This window comes from Lepisma saccharinum, chromosome 1 (assembly GCF_977018435.1).
Source record: "Lepisma saccharinum chromosome 1, izLepSacc3.1, whole genome shotgun sequence".
Taxonomy (NCBI): domain Eukaryota; kingdom Metazoa; phylum Arthropoda; class Insecta; order Zygentoma; family Lepismatidae; genus Lepisma; species Lepisma saccharinum.
Window position 1 is genome coordinate 202695806 of NC_139229.1, and position 17554 is coordinate 202713359.

General features: G+C 36.8%; 1 protein-coding gene across 3 annotated transcripts in view; it reads left to right on the forward strand.

Annotated features, from left to right (window-relative positions):
• Nucleotides 1-16559, forward strand: part of Dbp45A (putative ATP-dependent RNA helicase Dbp45A) — a 38616-nt gene extending 22057 nt beyond the window's left edge. For 2 of the 3 annotated variants that reach the window (XM_083127150.1, XM_083127161.1), the window contains exons 6-10: nucleotides 5447-5509; nucleotides 6388-6560; nucleotides 10542-10696; nucleotides 10830-11030; nucleotides 16303-16559. In XM_083127150.1, coding sequence (XP_082983276.1) covers nucleotides 5447-5509; nucleotides 6388-6560; nucleotides 10542-10696; nucleotides 10830-11030; nucleotides 16303-16493 — 783 coding nt within the window. In that variant the 3' untranslated portion in view covers nucleotides 16494-16559. The remainder of the gene's footprint in view (nucleotides 1-5446; nucleotides 5510-6387; nucleotides 6561-10541; nucleotides 10697-10829; nucleotides 11031-16302) is intronic. The other variant, XM_083127171.1, reaches the window with a different exon arrangement.
• The last annotated feature ends 995 nt before the right edge of the window (nucleotides 16560-17554 follow it).

Genomic DNA, 17554 nt, shown 5'->3' on the forward strand with positions numbered 1-17554 from the left:
GTCGTAGTAAGGCATTTTGTTGGGCAAACTAAAGGAACATGGAAACAAATAGGTTCCATTGAGACATACGATTTTTGTCGAATATCGCCACCCGACAAAGTATCTCACTACAACATGCGACAGAAATTGCATGGACTGCAACATCCAACAAAAATCGCATGCATAAACAAGAAGAGCTTTAGACTGCAAATATGCTGCTGGAATTTATTACTCTTCTGGCTCACTTCACCTTATTTAATGTAACAGTGCTTACGAAGGTCTTCTTTCATCATCCTGACGTATTACTGGTTTCGCACAAGTTAACATACGTTTACAATGACATTGCACTATTCTTAGATATCAAGAAGAATCTAACCAAACGGGATTTATATCACGAAAAAGTGAAACATAAATCTGTATTGGTGAACGTTATAAACATTGGCAAGTGCATGCTCCAAACCTTAAATTTACTGCAACACTAGTATTGCAATGAAATTAACACCACTCTCTGTCCTGTCTGTTTAAACTCGTGAGAGATGGTCATTAATCTCTCACTGAGTGAAGTTAGTGTCCAATATTATGAAATAAAATACTAATAATAAATACGTAAATATGTTAATATATTTACTCAAATCATTCAATCATAAAAGCAAATCACTTTCTTCAAGAATTGACTTTTCTCTGCCATCTTTGCTAAATTTTCACTTTCCATCTACTGATTTATACGAGGGGTGGCCAGAAAGTAATTTCCAATTAGTAGGAACATTGATTTTTCCCAAACGCGAAAACTGTGAAAAATGGTAATTGCTGCGAAGTTATGTTTAGGAATGTGCAGTAATGTCTAAACACATTTTTCACCCGTTCGAAATATCGAAATAAAGCGAATTGTTGGCTTCTTTAGCATTTTTTTTAAAAGAAATGTCCTAACACAATGAAAAATTCCATGAAATCCAACATTCTTGTCTTTTCTAGGCCATGTTTGTGTACATAGAACATGCAAGTTTTCCAACATTTTACTCAAGAGTAAACTATAGTTATACGTACATGGAATAATTCCGACAGCCCCATTAAATCATGTATTTCCCACGATTTTTTCAACTTCTATCAAAACCATTTGCATCACAGAGCAAAGTGGCAGGGTTGTAACAGGAGATCGAGTGGGTATCTACCGTCACACGGTAGCCATATCTTCGTATTTGTCGCACAAGATATGTTTTGAATTACCAAGCTAAGTGCGCACCATCGGCATTTGTCGAGCGAGTAATAATGGAGCTCAGTCGTTAGGGCATCTAACTACTATGCGAGAGACCCGGGGTCGATCCCCTGCGGGGGAGAACCGGGATGTTTTCCACCTATTCAAACTGCTCCGGCGCCCACCCAGCATCATATGAAGCTGGTACCTTGAGGAAACTTTGAGGGATAAAGGTAGCCAGGAGCATGGTGCTGATCACATCACCCCCACCTTCAACCGTGATCAAGAAAGTGTGGGGCCCTAACTCCACACCCCTATACACCTTCATGGAAAAGTGCAGGGGAGCACTTTACTTTTACTTCCTCAAAAATCTGTTCCAACATATCAAACTCTCATGAAGAGGCGTAAGCCATGTGACTTACAATTTGAAACAGTAGTTTAAAAACACCATGAAGGTATAATTTCAGATATTTGCCAGAAAATGCTCTAAAATGAAAATGTGGATTTTGGGAAAAATAACACCGTGTAGTAAAAAATAAAAAAATAAGAAAATACACCAATTTAAAAAAAATAACATATCAAGGTTCCTACCGATTAGGCATAAATAAAACAAGAATATCAGTTGTAATTTATTGCATTAGTAACAGTGAGACCTAACCTAATTTTCGGCATAATCACCACCGTTGTTCTGGCATTTGTCGTAGCATGGCACTAAATTTTGTACGCCCATGGCATATGTGTCTGACAGCAAAGACTGGAACTATCTCTACCGCAGTATAGCTGTCAAATCCTTGCCCTGCCAGAAACCTCTTCAGTTAAACAAAGAGATGAAAGTCGGTACATTCAAGGCCAGGGCTGTACAGGGAGTGGTCCAAGATCTCTCACCTGAGGTGATGCAAAGTGCCCGTGTGTACTCAGCTGTAAGGGGTTGTGCACATTCGATTGGCCTTCCGTGAATTGTCTGCACCATCGTCTAACCATACTATCACTCACGACATCCGGTCTGCACAACTCACACGATTGCTGGTGTCTCTGTGCCAAATTCTGAGCGTGCAATGTAGGCTACATCGCATTCGGTGGGAGACGGTATGAGAGCTGAAATCTTTAACCTAGAACTGTCCTAAACCGGCTGCATTGCAACTGTACCAGATTACAGCTACATGCCACTTCTTCCTGCCTCCATGTGTGTGTGTGTGTCGCTCTCCGACCACTAGTGCTGCGTATAGGCACCATTGGAGCTTTTTTCAGGATGCCCCTCATATATGAACTTTCAGAAGCTTTTATTATTAGAGTGATCCTGTTTTAATGTGTGGTTAGCTAAATCAGGTACCTATACAATGCAATTCTGTAAATTCCTTGCGTTAAATTTCTAATACCTACATACCCTTTTCGTCAGCATTAATGGTATAACTGCATGTTGTCAGTTTCACAGTACTTCACTTGGATATACTGTACTGAAGCAGAAATCCCATTGATAATGTAAGGAACTATGGCACTTTATTTTGTTCGATTCAATTGTTTCAGTTATATGCATAGGCGTAGCTAGAACCTTATATTTGGGTGGGCACAAAGGAAATAAATGAGGTCTTGTACTGATGTTTGTAAAGGATTATAAATTCACTAAATGACAAGTGTTGAAAATTTTTGAATATATGTAGTAGAAAAAATCAAATTGCATAGAAATTACACACACACAAAATATTCATAAATGTTACAAACAAATACATCAAAATACACGTCATCTATAACAAGAGACGTCTTTCAAAAGGTACAATGTTCTTAAACTCATCAATAACTTCATTTACATCAATAGATAAGCTTTTTCCTGTTCCACAAATAGCAAGAGCAGGACTTCCAATCTACCCTGCATCTGAGTTGCTCTTAATTTAGTTTTAACTTGGGTAAGCTTGGAGAAAGCTCTCTCACACACGTGCAGCTTGTGAGGTATAGAAGAAAAGCGCTGTAGTACAGAGTAGAATGCAGTAAATATCTTCTTTCTCCAATGACATCAAAAAATCGAAAATCTATAGACACCCATTTCATCAGCGATAATGCACACGTTTGTACCAAGTAATTACATTTTCAACTTCTTACAAACTGCCGCTTATTTTCTCTCTCATTGAAATATCTGTCTTTAATTCTCTTTGATAAAGCAGCCCATTAGGGTGTGCCTAGGCAAACCCGGCACACCCCGTAGCTACGCCTATGGTTATATGCAAGAGTTAAGTTGTTTGCTTTACAGAGAAGACAGAAGTAGCTTTATTCATCGAAAAATGAGTCTGCACTCATGGTTCTTGCAAGCAGAGGGTTCCAAACCTCAGTGGAAATATCAACATATAATACCGAGAATATATATGGAGACTGATAAATTACAAATTGCATTTCTTAATCAACCACTCTTCACTCTTAGCTTATATAGTCGTAACTTTAAAAATAATCAAGTATTTTATTTTAAACTTACTGCATATGACAAAATTCCATAATCCTTCCCTAGCTTGTGAATTGCAATAATTTTCCAAATTCACTTTTCTTCAGTTTGAATTCAAATCATAGAGAATAGACAAATTAAGTCAATTTCATAGAAGATAATATTGGTACTTAACAAAACCATACGTGGATCTGTATGAAGTATGAGTTTGTTATTTCAATTTGCAAAAACATCGATGTAGTTTAGTTTGTAATTGTCAGGGAAAAATGTAAGTTTTGTTCTGGAAAACCTGGAAAAGTCAGGTAATTTCATTTCTGCTTGTTTGTAGCCACCCTGTTTAACCTCAGTTCCCTGAGAAATGTACAGTCAGGGTTACACTTTACTATGGATATACTGTTGATGAAATTTGTAATGATCTGACATAAAATCTCAAATATTCATGAGGAACCCAAATAATGAATTACTCTCCTCAAAAAATACATGTGTTGCTATAATTGGTTTTGTCTTAGAAAAATAATCTGCGAGTCTAGAATTTCATTTTGCAGAACAAGGATAAATAATATGCATTTATATTCATAAAAATGCTTAAAAAAAAGATGGACTGCATGCTCAATTGCAATTACTTAACAAAACCATACGTGGATCTGTATGAAGTATGAGTTTGTTATTTCAATTTGCAAAAACATCGATGTAGTTTAGTTTGTAATTGTCAGGGAAAAATGTAAGTTTTGTTCTGGAAAACCTGGAAAAGTCAGGTAATTTCATTTCTGCTTGTTTGTAGCCACCCTGTTTAACCTCAGTTCCCTGAGAAATGTACAGTCAGGGTTACACTTTACTATGGATATACTGTTGATGAAATTTGTAATGATCTGACATAAAATCTCAAATATTCATGAGGAACCCAAATAATGAATTACTCTCCTCAAAAAATACATGTGTTGCTATAATTGGTTTTGTCTTAGAAAAATAATCTGCGAGTCTAGAATTTCATTTTGCAGAACAAGGATAAATAATATGCATTTATATTCATAAAAATGCTTAAAAAAAAGATGGACTGCATGCTCAATTGCAGACCATGTATGGAAATGAATTGGTAAAATTATTGCCATTTTACTAATTGGTCCCTTTCTTAATACAAATTGGGTAGAACCCTGCATTTTACTTTCTCTTCACATTATTCATTTGCCCTCTTGGTTCTTATTCTTATAATTTCATTCCACATTTTCTGTAAGCTGTGGTAGCTAAGTTGTTAGGGTGTCTGACTACCATCTGAGAGACCTGGGTTAGATCCCCGGTGAGGAAAGACCCGGGATTTTTCCAACTGTTCTAAGGTCTCCGGCACCCACCCAGCATCGTATAATGTGTGTACCTGGAGGAAATTGTGGGGGGCTAAAGGCAGTCCAGGGTGTGGTGCTCATCACATCACCCCCACCCACCTTCGACCGTGATCAAGAAAGTGTGGGGGCCCTAACTCCACACCCCTATACGCCTTCATGGCATGGTGCAAAGCAGAGGGGAACACTTTACTTTTACTTTATTTTCTATATTATAATATAATCAAATCGAGAATAAACTGAAAATGTATTTAATCATGATTGCACTATGTGTATACAGAGTCCCTTTATTATTCTGTTTCTTGTAAACAACTGTATCTCAATTCTTATTTTGTAAACAAATAGTATCTCAAAACCTTGATTAATTTCAGTGTGGTTTTTAAATATTAACATTATTTTATAAAAGAAGATAACAGAGCTGAGCCAAAACCAGAAGTATCAGTACAAGAAACTATCATTTGAAATTTATTTTCCTATACATGCCAATATTTTTCTGGCATTTTTGTCTTTCAGAAGGTCATTCATTTCCTTTGCATCAGCGTTGTTGTGGAAAATGGATTTTCTATATATGTACAGGTATTTTAATATTTTGATGTAATTCTTGAATATTTTAAAGCAAGTTGATATTGGCATCGATTCAGAGTGGTATCGGCACAGCCTTCATCTTATAGGCTGTACTTTTTATTATTTTCCTGTAGTTTACGGTTATTACAAGCATAAGAAAACAGTTTTTCTTTGTGACATTTCAGGGGAACACACGCTCCTTTCATCAGACATTTATTTTCATTTTGACTAAAGATGCAGTTATAACAATGGTTAGTAATTTTTTAAACAAAAAGAATCCATTATATAATGGATGTTGTCAATGTTACATTGTTGTAATATAGCAACTTAACTGTGAAAAAAGCAGTCTGTTTTATTTTTATTTCAGATTTTTTTAAAATTATGAATCCCAAATATCATCAGGCAATTCAAATTCATCATTGTTTTCACAAAGTCTCTTGATATTTTCTGTTACATTAAATTTTAAAGATGGGGGCTTACTCCTTTTGTGAAAAAGAAAACTCCATACTGGATCTATGTTACCATTTTCATTATTTAATTTATTCCAGTGTTATTCTGCAATGAACGAAGCTTCCCATACATTCAACTCTGTGTTTCCCGTTAATCTTTTTAAAACCCTTTTCTTTTTAATCAAATGCTTTTCTTCGATGATATGAGTTGACAAACCTGTTCTCGGGTTTAGATTTATAATGTCCAAATCGTGTTCATGGCATCTTAATGCCATTTTCCTTGCTGTGCATACAAAGTGTTTGAGAACAACAAAGGCAATTATTTGAAATTGAAATTAATAAGCTCTTGAATGAAAGACCAAATCAAATTACTTCCATCTTGGTAAGCTTGACGAAGGCATTAAGTCAACAGGAAATGAAAATATTGCATTGTGTTTTCAGCCATTTGTATGGATTTCAAAAGCAGAGGTAGCCACAGTAGAAAAGCTGGAACAGTTTTATGTTCTCTGTCCGAAAGACGTCAAAGATGGTTATCTAGTTGAAACACTGAGGGATTATAAAGCAGAAAAGGACAATAAGGATGCCTCTGTGATGATATTCACTGACACCTGCAAGTAAGTAGTTTATGCTTTTTGTGATCACAAATACCTAGGTAGTTTATGAAGATTGGTTGCATTGCAGGTAGAGGCATGCATATTTATTTTTGGACAGAAACGTGAAATGTGAAGTAACACACTGCAATCTTCATTTTTGATGTTTTATAAGGTGTGAAGTGCATTTTCCTATCATGTTTTGTTATTAAATGATGCAAAATAACTCTTAAAACACGAAATGTATTTATATACCCACTTGACATTTTTTGAAGTTTGAATTATCCTGCAAGTTATGCAAATCATTGAAAATTTATTAATTCTGCTGTAAATATTTTAGAAACAAAAAGTACTCATTTTCACACAAATAAATTTAATACTCTGATTTATGCAAATGTAATTTGTATAAATGTGTTATTGGAAGTAGTCTTTAAATCAAATTTAGGGTTATATTCATCATTTTAACACCACATTGCATTTTATATGCTGCTTTTGATCCCGAAATGTGCCCAATTTTTCTACCAAAATTTTGATATTTAACCTTTAGGTGCCAGATCATCTCGATCGAGATGCTCTTAGGTAACCCTCGGGTGCTTGATAGTCTCGATTGAGATGCTTTGTCAAGGTTGTAGTTTTTACGTTATAACTTCGCTATTTTTGGCTAGAATTCCGATTTTCTTTTTTCATATTGTTAACACATGTATTTAACAGAAATGATTTTTGCACCTTTTTTTTTCATGAAAATGCATCTTTTTTCAAGGGAAAAATTTTGCCGACAAAGGAAGGCTGACTTTATTGTTCTAAAGGAATGCGTTTCATTCACCCCCTGGAAACTGCATTCGAAGGAAGTTTGTTTATCGGTACCTGAGGTCAAAAGGAATGTTTTCCGTGGGGGGGCAAGCAGGGGTTGGGGTTTGGGGGGGGAAGAAGGGGTATTGAAACTGCATCGTAAGAATGGAAGTTCGAGGAATGCTGAAGAAAAGCCTTTGTTCTTGAGCACAAGTGTTTGGGGGATTCCCCCCTCCCCCCTCCATATACACGCCGAATGTGCATACATTTTATAATGCTGAATCTGTGATTCATTCATCTCTCTAGGGCAATTAGCCTCTGAGCTATAGTCATTTCAATGTAACCCTGCATTTCGCTGAAATCCGAACCTTGAGACAGTGGCTCGCAGGCCTTTCGTTTTGGGGGTACAACTCACGTTACATTGGTCATATGATGATGATGCAAATATTTTTCTGTTTCTTACATGCATGCGATAATTTGTATGTGCATGTTGATCTTTTCATGTCCTTTTTTTCGGAGGGGGGACCCCAATTTTTTTTAAATAAATTATTTTTGGGGGGATTTCCCCCTCCATTTATACGCCGAATGTGCATAAATTTTATATCTTCTGAATTTGTGATTCATTCCGCGTACAATAGTATATCATTCATCTCTCTAGAGCAATTAGCCTCTGAGCTACAGTCATTTCAAGGTAATGCTGCATTTTGAAGCTTGAATCAGTGGCATGCTGACCATTCCTTTTGGGAGTACAACTCGCGTTACATTGGTCATACGATAATAATGCAAATATTTTTGTGTTCCTTACATGCCAGCAATAATTTCCATGTGCATGTCGACATGTCATGTACTTTTTCTTGGGTGCGGGGGAATTGCAATTTTCCCCCGAGATTTTGGAATTTTGGGGGTTCTCCCCTCCCCTGCCACATATACGCCAAATTTGCATAAAGTTTATATAGTCTGAATCTCTGGTTCATTCCGTGTACAACGGTATATCATTCATCTTTCTAGGGCAATTAGCCTCGGATGTACACTCATTTAATTGAAACTCTGAATTTTGCTCAAAATCTGCTCTGGCACCAAGGGGGTTACCTGTGAAAATGGCCTTGGGCTCCAAAAGGTTAATCACCACAAATATGTGCATCAAATTATATAGTCTGTAATGTTATTGGAACCAAATTTTGCATAGAATGGCAATGGTCATTTCCTGTTTTTAAGGAGCTACTGCACTAGTGCATCTGCTAAAGTAAAATTTTAAAAGACTTCAACCTTTTAACCCTTGCAAACTGCAGTTATCATCAGGCTCAGACACTTAAAACATGAGTAAAACTAATAAAATAAGAACTTTGTGAGAGAAAGGAAAAGATGTGGGAAGGTCATAGACAGAGCAGCTGAAACTGACAAAAATATAGAAAAGTAGGTGCATGAGGCAAGAATGATGATAGGGAATGAAGGGAGTGTAGATATTAAGGATACATGGATGTCAGTTATAGGGGGGGGGGGTTAACCTGGGAGAATGCACATGGCAGGGATTTCACCGCAAATTTCTTTCTTTGCTTACCCATTTGCGCATACTTGTTGGTTTGGCTCTTTTCCCCCACCTTATCTATGCTGGACATGTGGGAGATGCTCTGGCCAGCCAAAAATTTTAACAGTAGCCTTCTACCATTTAAAAGGCACAGTTCAGTTTCATCTGCAGGGCTTTTGCCTGCACGTGCTTTCTTGTGTTATAGATTTAACAGTAGATCTTTATTGGATTTTACCCTATAATTATGAACCTGGAAGAAGAGGGTTCATAGGGTTCGAGAAGGAGGAACAACGTAAAAAGAGCTTGGAAGGCAATTTGAATGAGTAAGTAGACACATCTTTGGCGATGAAGAATGTAAATCAGAAATTTATGCATCCATTTTTCACTCTACGTCTGATGTGAACACACAGTTTTTTAATGTGTGGAATATGCAAATAGAATCTTGAATGCGATGATGTGGAAGTGAAGTAAAGAGATGAAATAGATAAATTTAAAAAAAACTGGAGTAGTAAACGCCGAAAATATACTACAATTGTAAATACCTTTTAGTACAAATTTTATTCTCTATAAAACCTTTGCATCAAAATTATGTTTGTTTCATAATTATATTGTATGCTTACAATAAAAAATAAACAAGAACAATTACCTATTAAACTTTTGTAAAATCGTGTTTCTTTTGCCTATTATGCTCTTACAAAAATAGAGAACAAAACACTTTCTTTGAAAAGTATGAAACTTTTGAATACTCTCAACAGTTTTATTTATTGTATTAAAAACAAGAAATATACAAAAGAATGAAGGAAACAATAAAATACAATAAAATTAATTTTGAAATATGATGAAGCAAACCCAATAGACCTAAATATTCAAGCATGCTCATTTTGACCGCATGTGCATCCTCGCATAAGATGTTGCCATGTGCATTCTCCCAGGTTAAAGAGTAACCTTCGCTGAAGGCACTGAACTCTCAACCACACTTCCATCTGGTACACCCCAGTAAACTTAGTTTGTGCAGGCCTGCAAGGCTCTGCCACCTGGACTTGCAGTCAGTATAGTTCTCTGTAGGGCTATGTGTTGTCCTGTGTTTTGTCCTTATATGTTCTAAGCCCCATTACTGCCTCAGCTTTTAATCTAGGTAAGGAGATTTAAGTTCTCAAGAGACATGTTTTTTATTATTTTTGTTGTGGTAAGAGGCTTGTCCCTGTATAAAATGTCATGTGCAAATAGCCATTTCAAACAATCAATCATAAGGAGTGCAATGAAAAGCCATATAATCCTAGAATACTAACAGTATTTAGTAGGTGCTTACTGTACTACTAAAACTTCACCAAATTTACATACATACACAATTTTCTTATAAAACAACAAGCAAAAATAAATACATATTGATACATATTTGTTCTCGATGCTAAATTATGAACGTTTAACTGCCTGTTTATATTTTCCTTTACTTTTTGGCATTGTTTCTTTCTTAGAGGAAATACATACAACTTGGTACTCATGAGGGAAATCGTGAATACCAAGTTTCTCTGTCGTTATTTAACATTTTACCGCAGCAGGTAAGCTCTCTTTCTGTTAATTCATCATGACAAATGTGGTAACAATACACAAATGGTTCACAATAGTTACATGCTGTATTTAAGTGTGTGTATTAAATGTATTTTACAACTGTTTTCTTCTTATCTTCTCAGAAATTGCCAGGTATTATCAATGACACTAGATGAACTTGGATTTGAAAATGTTGCATTGCATTCCATGATACCTCAGCGTTTAAGGTTGGCAGCTTTAGCAAAGTTTAAGTCTGCTACAGTGAAGATCCTCATAGCTACGGATGTCGCTAGTAGAGGTAAGGAATTTCTACATTATTCTATAGTTCGTTAAAATAATTTTAAAATAGTTGTCAAGTTGAAGGCAATGCACACATTGTACATGAATATTGTGTGAAGTGTAAGAAAGTTTAATGTAGATTTTCTTCATAGGTTTGGATATACCTACTGTGGAGCTTGTGATAAACCATAATATTCCATCTGTTCCCAAGGACTACATTCATAGAGTTGGCCGAACAGCTCGAGCAGGAAGACGAGGCAAGGCAATCTCATTGGTTACTCCATATGATGTCAAGAACCTGCATGCTGTAGAGGAAATGATTAATACAAAACTTGTAGAACATAAAGTGGATGGTAAGGCTTGTGTAAAAAAAATAAAGGTTGAGGAGTGTGATGATATGATGGTAAGTCAGTATATAAGTTGCAAAATGAGAGTAAAAAAGAATGACTGCAAGTGCCTGCATGAATTCTGGTTTATTTTTTCCACGTAATTTCCCCGAGTATTCAGACACATATCACATCATTTGACCAGTCTTTGAAAGGTGGCAGAAAGGAAGGTTACCAGCTGTTTGCACAGCTAATGTGCGTTGACAACAGCTTTATCATTATTGAAATGGTGACCAGCCATGGAATTTTGCAGGTCCAGAGAGATGGAAATCACTGGGTGCTAAGTCTGGGAAATACGGTAGTTTGCATGATGATTTACGAGGGTGTACCCAAAAAAAAAAGGAATAGCGTCGAGCAACTCATTGTGAGTTCAGTACACTCAGTGGCTTCGCTGGGGAAGGTTGTCTCTGGTCACGGTGATTTTTTTTTTTTCGTAAAAGCAGTTTCGCTCGCACCTCGTTTTTTGTGATGGCCGATGTAAGAGAACAGCGTGCGGCTGTGAAATTTTGTTTCCTGCTCGGGCAAAAAAGTGGCAGAAACTGTTGTGATGTTGCACACAGCTTACAAGGACGGCACTATGGGGAAAACTCAAGTGTACGAGTGGTTTTCTTGCTTCAAAAAAGGTGACATATCGATTGATGACAAACCTCGTTCTGGACGTTCGTCAACTTCCAGAACGGACGAAAATGTCGACAAAATTTGTGAACTTATGCTCAAAGACTGACGACGGACCATTGAAAAGCTGGGAACATTATCTGGACTATCTTGTAGCTCGGTTCAGTAAATATTAACAGAAGATTTGGGAATGAGAAGGGTCGCAGCGAAATTTGTGCCACCACGACAATGCAGCCATCTCAGTGCACAAGTTTCTGGCAAAAAACAGCATGACTCTCTTGCCCCATGCCCCTTACTCACCTGACCTCGCTCTGTAAAACTTTTTTTTTTTGTTTCCCTGAATGAAGAGGGACTTGAAGGGACAGGAATTGGACAACATAGAAGAGGTGAAGAAAAAACGAGGAAGGAGCTGTCAGCCATCACAACAGATGAGTTTGAAAAATGTTTCCAAGAATGGAATCACAGATTGGACAAATGTGTTAAGTGTCATGGAGAGTACTTTGTAGGTCATGATGTTGTTTTGTAATAATAATAATAATAATAATAATAAAAAGTTTCTTTTGGGTACACCCTCATATACAGTTCCATGGGAGTCACTCACTACCTTAGCTACTTCTTCTATTGACACACATCAGTTAACATGTATAATCTCCACAACTGTGGTCTAAGTTGCAACCTGGATGCTCCTTGTTAATACTTGTTCATCCATTGTTTGGTACATTGGGGGTTGGGGGGTAAGGGGTGACCTTTTGAGAAGGCACCAAAATGTCAACCTCACTTCCACATAGTACAACTCGAGGAACTGCACTGATTCAGGCCAACGAGGCTCTGACATCTGGACGTATGGCCAGTATAATGATCCGCAGGGTTGTGTATTGTTCTTTTATGTGCTGAGTGCAACTTTTACAGCCTCAACTTTTAACCTAGGTAAGGAGATTTCAGTCCTTGGACACATGAATTTATTTTAGTTATGGTAAGAGGCTGGTGGTCCTGGTATAATGTGATGGGGGTCAATCACTGGTACAAGGTTTTTATGTTAGACACTTATCAGTGGATGCTGCATGCATACTTGCTATGAAGCCAATCCTTGGGCCCACAGAAACTAAACACTGTTCTCATGTACTGTATACTTATGCAACATGTCCACCATGTTGAACTGACTATAATCATCTAATCTTGGCACGCAGCAATCACAAGTATTTTGTGCCCACTGGTGATGACATCTATTGAAACAACATGCACCCTGAATTTCAAATGGGTTTCACACTGTGTGGATTACTGTCCCTCATATAATTTCAATATCGATGTCAGTACAATGAACCCCAGATTTTACATATGATCACTTTCTACATTTTATTTTTATGGTCACACTGAAGCAAAATTTTCCTTGATGATACAAGATGTATTCAATAAATAACCGGAAAAGTAATATAAAAAATCTAAAATACGACCATGATTGTTATACGTTTATTTTGTGAAGGTATCTGTAAGCTTTTCATAGCTGGGGCTGGCACGCCTGCATCGCGCATGGGATGCTGGGAAACAGTTACAGAAGATGGCGGAATTCCAGGCTGGAGCAGCGAACTGTTGAGATTTTTGTTGAGTGAAGGTGTGAAACCAATAGAAAGTCATCGCCGCATGACAGTTCAGTACGGTGACAACTGTGTGAGTCGATCACAAGTGTATGAGTGGGATGAGAAGTTCAAACAGGGCATAACCAGTGTTGAAGATTCTTCGCATCCAGGTCGCTCTGTCATTGCAGTCACAGAAAGCAACATTGCTCAAGTGGAGGACTTGATATGGGAGAACCAGCATATTACTGTCAGTGAATTTGCTTCCCAGATGGAAATAAGTGTAGGATCAGCCCACCACATCAGTCATGACATACTGAGGTTCAGGAAATAAAGGAGAGACGTGTTGATGTGTGCGGGGAGCTTTTGCGCCGTTATGAAGCTGACGGTGAGAAATTTCTTCATCGTATTGTCAATGGAGAAGAAAGTTGGGTTCATTTGTATGAACCAGAATGTAAGAGGACAACAATGGAATGGCAGCATCCTTTGTCTCCCACTCAACAGAGTGCCGGAAAGGTCATGTTAACTTTGTTTTGGGGCCACAATAGACCAATTCTTGAACATTACATGCCCAGTGGTCATAATGTAAACAGTACCACCTACTCCAACCTTTTGCACGAAAAACTGAAAGCAGCTATTCTGCAGAGACGATGTAATCTGGTGTGCTTTTGCTCCATGACAATGCGAGACCATACACTGCCAGTGTCACATTGTCTCCCAATCGAGGACCTAAAGTTTTAGTGCTTACCCCACCCTCCATATTTGCCCGATCTCACACCTTCCGATTTCCACACCTTTGGCCCACTGAAAGATGCACTAAGTGGATCGAGGTTCCAAAATGACGACGAAGTCCAGTCAGCGGTGCATGAGTGGTTACGCACGCGTCCAATATATTTTTTTTTTTTCCTGTGGAATCAGTGCCCTTATCAAGCGCTGGCATAGGTGCATTGAACTAGGGGTGGACTATGTTGAAACATAGTACTGTAGTTCTTTTGGTGCTTGTAATAAATATTTGTTACAACATATTTCCAGTTATATATTGAATGAGCCTTGTATATTTCCTGCACCACAAGTTCCTTGGAACTCAAGTGTGTGTTCTTCACATCAGTAAGACACTTGAGATAAAGTGGGGATATAATCAAAATGTCCATCAGCTATTCATTGATTTTAAAAAAGCATATGATTCATTCAAAAGAGATAAGTTATATAATATATTAGTTGAGTTTGGAATAACTAAGAAGCTTGTTAATATGATAAAAGTATGCACCAGTGAAACGGAAAGTAAAATTCGTGTGGATATTAATATGTCTGACAAATTTACAATTCATGATGGGTTAAAACAAGGAGATGTATTATTGCCATTGCTCTTTAATTTTGCCTTAGAATATGCAGTTAGGAAGGTAAAAGAAACTAACTGAGGACTAAAATTAAACGGTGTGACTCAACTGTTAGCATATGCAGATGATGTAGACCTATTAGGGGATGATATAAATACAATTAACAATAATGTTAAAATATTTTTCAAAGCAGCTAAAGAGATAAGTTTAGAAGTTAACAAAGAGAAAACTAAATATATGCTTACAGGTCGAAACCAAGTGTTAGGTAATAATCAAAATCTAATTATTGATAACAACTCGTTTGAACCAGTTTCCAAATTCAAGTACTTAGGAGTAATACTCACAAATGAAAATATTAAAGAGGAAATAAAAAGCAGGCTTAATTCAGGAAATGCATGTTACTTTTCTCTTCATAAACTTTTGTCATCTCGTTTAATATCTAAGAAACTAAAAGTTAAAATATACAAAACAGTAATTTTGCCTGTATTATTATATGGATGCGAAACTTGGTCCGTTACATTGAAAGAGGAACATAAATTGAGAGTATTTGAAAATAAGATCCTTAGGAAAATATTTGTACCTAAAAGGGATGAGGAGACAGGTGAGTGGAGAAGGTTACATAATTTAGAACTACATAATTTGTATTCATGTCCAGATATTATTAGAATGATTAAATCAAGAAGACTTAGGTGGGCAGGCCATGTGGCACGAATGGGAGAGGAAAGAGGAGTTTACAGGATTCATGTTGAGAAACCTGATGGTAAGAGACCTGTAGGAAGGCCAAGACGAAGATGGAGGGACAACGTTGAGATGGACCTAAAGGAAATTGGTACAGATGAAAAAGAGTATATAGATCTTGCTCAAGATAGGGACAGATGGAAGGCCTGTGTTGCTGCAGCCATGAACCTTCGGGTTTAAGAAGGCTAGAGAGTTAGTTAGTTAGTAATTTTTACTATACAAGATTTACAAAGTTCTTACAAAAATACTGTGAAATTTATTATGTAGGCTTTCTTAATAGGCAGGAAGTCAGCTCAGACTGTTTTACAGTTCCATGTAATATCTTAAAGACTCAAGCCACATGTCAATATCATATAATAAAAGGCACCCACTTTGCCATGTTGTAAGGTTGTAATACTACATTTGGTTAAGTTGAAGTAGAAGCACTGGAGACTGCAGAATTAAAAATGAAGTGCATATCCATTGGAAGGTTTAAATAGTTGTATAGTGGAACCACGAGCAAAACAACCTGCGCTGACCCGCTAGTCCTGTGCACCATACCCCCACGAGTAGGGGGAGGGGGAGAGTGGACCATGTTTCCTTATGGCCAGAGGTGGAGGGAAGAAGGGGAAAGTTGCACGGGGACTTTTTGTTTTCGTCCCAAGGTTTTTTTTCCTTGTGGTCGATCTATAGCACTACATGTAAAATTGCAGGTTAAAATGTGTTTTTCCTACAGAGGTTGTGGCCTGTGCTGCACTCAAATAATGATGATCTTATTCCGGACTTTAAGTTGATTGGCATGATGTTTCTTTGTCAGTCTTTGTTGAAATATATCTTCTCTCAAACATGTACATTCCATCGCATTTACATGTAACCATTTAACTGCATTAAATTTCCATAATAAAAAAGTAGTCTGTAGAAATGAACTAGGAATTTACTTGTGATAGTTTCAGATATGAAAGTTTGTATAAGTAGACGTTATTCTTATTGTACTTCCAGATCAAAATGTTGTAAAGATCCTCACCCAAGTGTCTGTAACCGTGAGAGAGGCTGAAGTAAAATTGGACAATAAAGACTTCTTCGAGAAGAGAGCCGTTAATAAAAGAAAGCAGTTGATTCTAGAAGGCAAAGACCCAGATGAAGTAAGGAAAGTGAAAAAGAAGAAACACAAGAAACCAAAACCCACATGATGTTAATTGCATAGAGATGAATGTTAAATTCTAAAAGATGTACATAATGAAATAAATCAATGCTATTTCTTATATACTTTTTGTTATTGGTAACGTTTTTTATGAACATCTCGTTTAGTGTCCTGCCTGTTTTCTTTTGAAATTTGTTATATTAGCTATATTATTGTTCAGATAAAGCAGCACATACTTCAACTTCCTAACCATATAAAATGTGCCACTTGATGTGAACGAGTGTACATCCAGCACATTACCCACAGAAAACTGCTCTCGAGCATCCTTTATTGGTGATATAGACAAACTGTTGGAACCAGTTGACTGGAAAAGCCTTGCTGATGGTACTGTGATTGCATTTCAACACCTGCTGATTAGGGGGAAAAGGTGTCATGGATAGTTCAAGGTCACCTCGTCCCATTTTTATGCACTTTTCTCCATAGGCCTGGGGGGTGTTGGATAAAATATGTAGATTTGTCAAATCACCATGTTGTTAAGCTTTCCCATCTCAAAAATAAATGCAGTGGGAGGACCCCAAGCTTATTATTTTGAGATGGTAGAAAATAAGAAAACAAAGTAAAAAAAAAAAAGAAATACAACTGTAATGATGTTGACCTTGCTGTATTGTCCGCATGCGTATGACTGCACATTATAGAAAATTGTTGCAACATGATTCTCAAATGTGCAAATCTCCTCAGTGAGAAACAAAGTGGATTGATTTGAATCAGGTTGATTTAAATCTCAATTTAAATCACTTTAAGTAAATAATTTATAGAATAAGGCACATCAGGATTTTTAGATACCAGAATTGCTTTTGGTGGAAGTACATTAATCTCGTAATCATTTAATGGTGTTTATTAGGCTCTAAGAAAGAAAACAAAATAAATGTACTGATGGGGGTTAACTTTATACGAAAGGAAATGTAATATGTAAACTCCAAACACACTTAAATTATCCTTGATTTAAAATTCAATAACTTTTTATAGGCAAAAAATTTTGTGTAGAAAAATATACAAATACTAATCATGTTAAACCATAAGTAGTGTCATTATCATTAAACTGTAAATAAA